The sequence below is a fragment of the Poromitra crassiceps genome (assembly GCF_964638095.1).
Source record: "Poromitra crassiceps genome assembly, chromosome: 6".
NCBI classification, from domain to species: domain Eukaryota; kingdom Metazoa; phylum Chordata; class Actinopteri; order Beryciformes; family Melamphaidae; genus Poromitra; species Poromitra crassiceps.
In genome coordinates, this window is record NC_139627.1 from 54,806,056 (window position 1) to 54,813,555 (window position 7,500).

Consider the following 7,500-nt stretch of genomic DNA (forward strand, 5'->3'; position numbering starts at 1 on the left):
TCTCTCTCTCTTTTGTTGGAGTGGATCTGTCCCCTCTCTCTCTCTCTCTCTCTCTCTCTCTCTCTCTCTCTCTCTTGTTGGAGTGGATCTGTCCCCTCTCTCTCTCTCTCTCTCTCTTGTTGGAGTGGATCTGTCCCCTCTCTCTCTCTCTCTCTCTCTCTCTCTCTCTCTCTCTCTTGTTGGAGTTGATCTGTCCCCTCTCTCTCTCTCTCTCTCTCTCTCTCTCTCTCTTGTGGGAGTGGATCTGTCCCCTCTCTCTCTCTCTCTCTTGTTGGAGTGGATCTGTCCCCTCTCTCTCTCTCTCTTTTGTTGGAGTGGATCTGTCCCCTCTCTCTCTCTCTCTCTCTCTCTCTCTCTCTCTCTCTTGTTGGAGTGGATCTGTCCTCTCTCTCTCTCTCTCTCTCTCTCTCTCTTGTTGGAGTGGATCTGTCCCCTCTCTCTCTCTCTCTCTTGTTGGAGTGGATCTGTCCCCTCTCTCTCTCTCTCTCTCTCTCTCTCTCTCTCTCTCTCTCTCTCTCTCTCTTGTTGGAGTGGATCTGTCCCCTCTCTCTCTCTCTCTTGTTGGAGTGGATCTGTCCCCCTCTCTCTCTCTCTCTTGTTGGAGTGGATCTGTCCCCTCTCTCTCTCTCTCTCTCTCTCTTGTTGGAGTGGATCTGTCCCCTCTCTCTCTCTCTCTTGTTGGAGTGGATCTGTCCCCTCTCTCTCTCTCTCTCTCTCTCTCTTGTTGGAGTGGATCTGTCCCCTCTCTCTCTCTCTCTTGTTGGAGTGGATCTGTCCCCCCTCTCTCTCTCTCTTGTTGGAGTGGATCTGTCCCCTCTCTCTCTCTCTCTCTCTCTCTCTCTCTCCTGTTGGAGTGGATCTGTCCCCTCTCTCTCTCTCTCTCTTGTTGGAGTGGATCTGTCCCCTCTCTCTTGTTGGAGTGGATCTGTCCCCTCTCTCTCTCTCTCTCTCTCTCTCTCTCTCTCTTGTTGGAGTGGATCTGTCCCCTCTCTCTTGTTGGAGTGGATCTGTCCCCTCTCTCTCTCTCTCTCTCTCTCTCTCTCTCTTGATGGAGTGGATCTGTCCCCTCTCTCTCTCTCTCTCTCTTGTTGGAGTGGATCTGTCCCCTCTCTCTCTCTCTCTCTCTCTCTCTCTCTCTCTCTCTTGATGGAGTGGATCTGTCCCCTCTCTCTCTCTCTCTCTCTTGTTGGAGTGGATCTGTCCCCTCTCTCTCTCTCTCTCTCTCTCTCTCTCTCTCTCTCTCTCTCTCTTGTTGGAGTGGATCTGTCCCCTCTCTCTCTCTCTCTCTCTCTCTCTCTCTCTCTCTCTTGTTGGAGTGGATCTGTCCCCTCTCTCTCTCTCTCTCTCTCTCTCTTGTTGGAGTGGATCTGTCCCCTCTCTCTTGTTGGAGTGGATCTGTCCCCTCTCTCTCTCTCTCTCTCTCTCTTGATGGAGTGGATCTGTCCCCTCTCTCTCTCTCTCTCTCTCTTGTTGGAGTGGATCTGTCCCCTCTCTCTCTCTCTCTCTCTCTCTCTTGTTGGAGTGGATCTGTCCCCTCTCTCTCTCTCTCTCTCTCTCTCTCTCTCTCTCTCTCTCTCTCTCTCTTGTTGGAGTGGATCTGTCCCCTCTCTCTCTCTCTCTCTCTCTCTCTCTCTTGTTGGAGTGGATCTGTCCCCTCTCTCTTGTTGGAGTGGATCTGTCCCCTCTCTCTCTCTCTCTCTCTCTCTCTCTCTCTTGATGGAGTGGATCTGTCCCCTCTCTCTCTCTCTCTCTCTTGTTGGAGTGGATCTGTCCCCTCTCTCTCTCTCTCTCTCTCTCTCTCTCTCTCTTGTTGGAGTGGATCTGTCCCCTCTCTCTCTCTCTCTCTCTCTCTCTCTCTTGTTGGAGTGGATCTGTCCCCTCTCTCTCTCTCTCTCTCTCTCTCTCTCTCTCTTGTTGGAGTGGATCTGTCCCCTCTCTCTCTCTCTCTCTCTCTTGTTGGAGTGGATCTGTCCCCTCTCTCTCTCTCTCTCTCTCTCTCTTGATGAAGTGGATCTGTCCCCTCTCTCTCTCTCTCTTGTTGGAGTGGATCTGTCCCCTCTCTCTCTCTCTCTCTCTCTCTCTTGTTGGAGTGGATCTGTCCCCTCTCTCTCTCTCTCTTGTTGGAGTGGATCTGTCCCCTCTCTCTCTCTCTCTCTCTCTCTCTTGTTGGAGTGGATCTGTCCTCTCTCCCTCTCTCTCTCTTGATGGAGTGGATCTGTCCCCTCTCCCTCTCTCTCTCTTGTTGGAGTGGATCTGTCCTCTCTCTCTCTCTCTCTCTCTCTCTTGTTGGAGTGGATCTGTCCTCTCTCCCTCTCTCTCTCTTGTTGGAGTGGATCTGTCCCCTCTCCCTCTCTCTCTTGCGGTCGGGTTGTTTGTTTGATTCAGTCTGTGGTGGAACACTCGCATTATATTCAAGTGCACTCGGCTGTTTCGCTTTTTATGCCTCCGCCGGCGATAGCCAGGCCGGAGGCATTATGGATCCGGGTTGTCCGTCTGTACGTACGTAACCGTTAACCCGATATCTGAGGAACGCCTTGATGGAATTTCATCAGATTTGCCTCAAACATCGATTTAGACTCAAGGATGAACTGATTAGATTTTGGTTGTCAAACGTCAAAGGTCACTGTGACCTCAGTCTCGAACGCCATTTCCAAGCTCTGTAACGCAACATCTCAGGAGCGCCTTGAATTGCTTCCAATTTGCCTCAAATGGCGATTTGGACTCAAGAATGAACTAATGGCGGAGGCATAAATCCGCGGTGCGGTCATTCTAGTTCCTTCCTTGATCTTAAAATAAGCACACACAGCTGACCTGGGCAATATTAGCGCAGGTCTCACTCACATCACTGTTCACATGCTGCTGCTGTGCTGATCTCTCTCCACCTGTCTGTCAGTCCTCAGCTCTCTCCACTATGAGCAGCTCCAGATGTGTGATGATGTCACCGTCTCACTGCTGTCTGTGTCACTATGGATCCACATCTGTACAGCCAGCAGGTACGCGGGGCACACACGCACACACACACACACACACACACACACACACACACACACACACACACACACACACACACACACACACACACAAAGACTCTCCCCCTCTCTCTCCCCCCCCCCCCCCCCCCTACTCCCTCCAGTGACTTCCTGCCTGGGTTGACTGAGGACTCTGTCATGTTGCTGCTGAACGACGCTGTCGGCCAATTAGCCGTGAGCTCTGATGCCGCAGTGGGCGGGGCCGCAGTGCGATTGGTCCTCCTCACCGCCAGTCAGCTGAAGCGCCGCCTCCAGCCGCTCCTGCGCAGATTCAGAGGTCAGAGCCGCCCGGAACCACTTTGTCACAAAAATCTAGGGACCCCCAGACATCCATATTTCAGTACAGCATCGGTAATATCAGTGACATCATCAGTGATGTCACATGTAACACAGTATGCTCACTTTTCCCCCTCAGAATTCAGACTTTAATATGATAATTCTGCATTTAATCTAATAATTCTAACATTAAATGCGGAATTCTGACTTTAATCTCAAGTTTCTCTCAAAGTTTTGACTTTTTCCCCCCAAATTCTGACATATTATTATTTCAGGATTCTGACATAATTTTCAGAATCCTGACTTAAACTCTGAACTCAAATAAATGTTTCACATGTGACACTAATCGTCTTTGGTCATTTTAAATTGTGTTGTAAAAGAATAAAATAAAATCAGGTGACCCTATTTGAATTCCAGGCGACCCTTGGGAGCCACCGGTGTAGTAGAAAAAGAGTGAGCACTAGCTTGGTAGTTTGGTAGTTAGCTCAATGGAACTGGCTAGCCCTACTACCCCTGTTAACATGAGCAACAATGTACAAATCAAATAAAAACAATTCTTCCATACTGCTCACCTGGCGTAATCCAAGTCTCCACAAGCCCTGAGATGCCGAGTTGACTTGAAAAGACGTCATTTACACCCTGTTTTTAGCTGAAGTCTTTACTGTAGCCAGGTGCTGCAAGAAGTGGGGCTGCTGCATGCTACTGCATGGGGCCTGCAGGGGGCGACTCCACTGGCTGCAAATGTATGACATCAGTAAACACTTTCCTAATGAGTTGAGGGTGGTCTACTCTAGTTTCAAGTCGTCCTCAATACACCATGATATTCATTTAGAAAATTAGGATCCCATTTAGAGTCACATACACGATGAAGCAGACGAGGCTTTTTTGGGTGTGATTGACAGGTCCCCAAACTTTTGAGTAGCCAGTCAGATTGAAAAAGGAGCCGGCTCATGTTCGCGGCCGTTTGTTCCAGTGGTCCTTTTCCCAAACAAACCTCAAATGTGTATCCAGGAGTGTGACAATTGAAATAATACAAATAAACATTATTATAAAGGCCCAATGCTCAATTTAATTATAAATAAAACAATATAAAACACAAACAGGCAATGTACAGTATCTTTTTAAGAACAAAGAAAATAATGATAACTGTGTTTGTTTCCCACAGGATCTGGAGAGATTGTGGTGGGTGGACCTGTGATGGGGGGCCAGGCCCCTGCAAGGAACATTTGTACATTTTAAATTAAAATGCATGAATCTGGTTCACTTTGAGAACAAATTTAAGAGGCTAAGATGTATGAAGAAAGCACATAAAATTACACAGCCTCTCTTAACTGTGAGATTACTTTTAGCCTTTTAGTCATAAATATTATTGAAAGATATTCCATATTCCAGACTGAAATGTTATAACAGGAGTGGAGTATTGGCCAGAATGACATGAACATTTGGACACTTATTCAGCGGGTATCTTGTATGTTGCGTTCAGGTGCACTTTTTCTCTCTTCCGCGTTCAACGTAAACATATTTGTTCTTCCGGTTCAGCGCTAGTTGCCTTCTGTGGCTAATATTAGCCGCTAGTTAGTTATGTTATATGGCAGTAAAATGCCACTGAATGACCAAATTCGATTGATATAACTTTTAACCATTTCGAGTAACACTGTTTCCATACGGATCACCAGCGTTAGTTTGTTGTTTATAACGTGGCTATATTCATAACGTTTCTATCTCGGAATAGTTATTTCGAATCGCACATAGGTTACGGCTGGCGCAACCTATGTGGGTTTCAGGACGAAACAGCCACTAACGTCATCTTTAGAGCACAATATTCCTGGAATGCAAGTTTAACTAAACAGTTACATGTCCTCTGCATTCTACATAAAATTAAGATATTATGGGTTGTTTTATTTTGTATGTTACATACGTATTGGCCAAGATATGTTAGTTTATGGGGGAGTAATTTTGCCACTTTAGGATGGGAGTGTGCGCGGCCATTTTGCCTGCGGGGTTTTTGGCAAGTCAAAACGGAAATACTATTACGGAATGACGTAATGCGGAAGCGTCCATGTGTGGGCAAAGAATAAGGTGAATAAAGTAGCCGGTAGGCCGGTAGGCTGCCGGGGCTGGGGGAACTCCCTGCTGTCCAGTGATCGAGATAGCAAACCAAGATGGCGACGGTGAAAATGCCAACCTTGAGGCTTCAAAATGTGAATGTATTTATACGGTCTGGTTGGAACTGGTCCAACCATAGACTGTATAAATATATGGACATAGCTACCATGATGTCACCCATTTGTTTGAGCAGTTTCTCTATGAAATGCACTGAGAGACAACACTGTGTCTATGTATTATAACATGTTTATACAGTTTGACATGTTAACATGACCATCTGTCAGCAGGGCTGGACAGCCTATTGGACAAAGACTGGAGGGGGCGGGGCTTCGACCAGGAAATAGATCAGCTGATCACACTCCTCCAATCTGACAGACCAAGCCCCTCCCACTCTGCTCAGGTCTGTCTGCCTGTCTCTGTGCCTTTGCCTGCCTGACTGTCACTCTCTCTCCCCAGCTCGAGACCCTGATCAGTGTGTGTGTGTGTGTGTGTGTGTCTCTCTCTCAGCAGGAGCGTACTGAGCGCGTGCGGGCAGCGTGTGTGCTGCAGGCAGCTTGGAGGTCGTATCAGACCAGACAGAGAGTGAAGAGCCTGAACAGAGCTGTGAGCAGCCTGCAGAGGAGATACAGGTACAGAGACAGGGTCCCATCTATCCAGTGGCCCAGTGGCCCAGTGGCCCAGGGCCAGTTGAACTTTCTGCAGGGCTAATTGATCGGTTGATTGGTGATGGCGTTTTAGAAGATGCAGGGAGCGGGAAGGGATTTCAATTTGTGCATAAAAAACCTGAGTGGAAACCCTGCAAAATTCGAAAAAAAAAACTCCAAATCTCGCGAAACAGTTTTCACGCTTGGGGGAAGTGGAAAAGTTGGCATACCGTAAAACTTCAAATAAGGGCCCAGGCATTTATTATGCTAAATTGACTCAGACCCCAGGCGGTTAAAGGAGACCAGGTGGTTAAAGGAGACCAGGTGGCTATTGGAGTCAGGCGGTTATTTCTTTATTGCACGAAATTGACCCAGGCGATTATTATTTTTTGCACAGAATTCCTGCTCAGCAAAAACGGAAAGTATCAAATTGCTTATTTAAACCAGTGAGATAGTACTTAGTACACACAATAAGGTAGGTACAGGCAGTTTAAACCAGTGAGATAGTACTTAGTACACACAAGAGGGTAGGTACAAGCAGTTTAAACCAGTGAGATAGTACTTAGTACACCACAAGAGGGTAGGTACAGGCAGTTTAAACCAGTGAGATAGTACTTAGTACACCACAAGAGGGTAGGTACAGGCAGTTTAAACCAGTGAGATAGTACTTAGTACACACAAGAGGGTAGGTACAGGCAGTTTAAACCAGTGAGATAGTACTTAGTACACACAAGAGGGTAGGTACAGGCAGTTTAAACCAGTGAGATAGTACTTAGTACACCACAAGAGGGTAGGTACAGGCAGTTTAAACCAGTGAGATAGTACTTAGTACACACAAGAGGGTAGGTACAGGCAGTTTAAACCAGTGAGATAGTACTTAGTACACACAAGAGGGTAGGTACAGGCAGTTTAAACCAGTGAGATAGTACTTAGTACACACAAGAGGGTAGGTACAGGCAGTTTTGAACATGCCTAGTATTGTACAACGGACTGGAATGAATAAAAACAACTGATAGCTATAGCCTTCATCATCATCATCATCATCATCCAACTACGTTACGGTATCAGTTCATTGCTCTCCTCTTCTCCCTCTGCCAAACAGCCATACCATATTTTAAACAACATTAGCCTACCGCTCACACATTCAGCTGTTTGTGTTTCATTGGAAAGAAGTTATAGCAACGTTCGTAACGTAGCTACCAAGCTAACGGCAACCAAACAGCACTGCAGCACTAGACCAAACAAGCAGACTTACCAAATAGGTAGACGTCAAGTTTCCAGTACATGTCCAGTATAATGGGTATAATCCATACTGCATTTATGATCGCTGTTCCGCTGAGAGGAATGCACTTTTACAAGGCACAACTTAACATTACGTTAGCGTAAGTTGCCCACCGCTCCTGGTTAGTCTCCAGCACGTTGCCTACAGGAATCCGTAGCATTAA

The 7,500-nt window shown here is 47.0% G+C and overlaps 1 protein-coding gene across 1 annotated transcript in view; it reads left to right on the forward strand.

Annotated features, from left to right (window-relative positions):
• The window catches only part of iqcb1 (IQ motif containing B1), a gene marked incomplete at both ends in the record, with an annotated part of 53,137 nt that overhangs the window by 15,284 nt on the left and 30,353 nt on the right, over window positions 1-7,500 (forward strand). Inside the window, 4 exons of the mRNA XM_083638312.1 lie at window positions 2,901-2,993; window positions 3,134-3,306; window positions 5,699-5,811; window positions 5,922-6,040. Coding sequence (XP_083494438.1) covers window positions 2,901-2,993; window positions 3,134-3,306; window positions 5,699-5,811; window positions 5,922-6,040 — 498 coding nt within the window. The remainder of the gene's footprint in view (window positions 1-2,900; window positions 2,994-3,133; window positions 3,307-5,698; window positions 5,812-5,921; window positions 6,041-7,500) is intronic.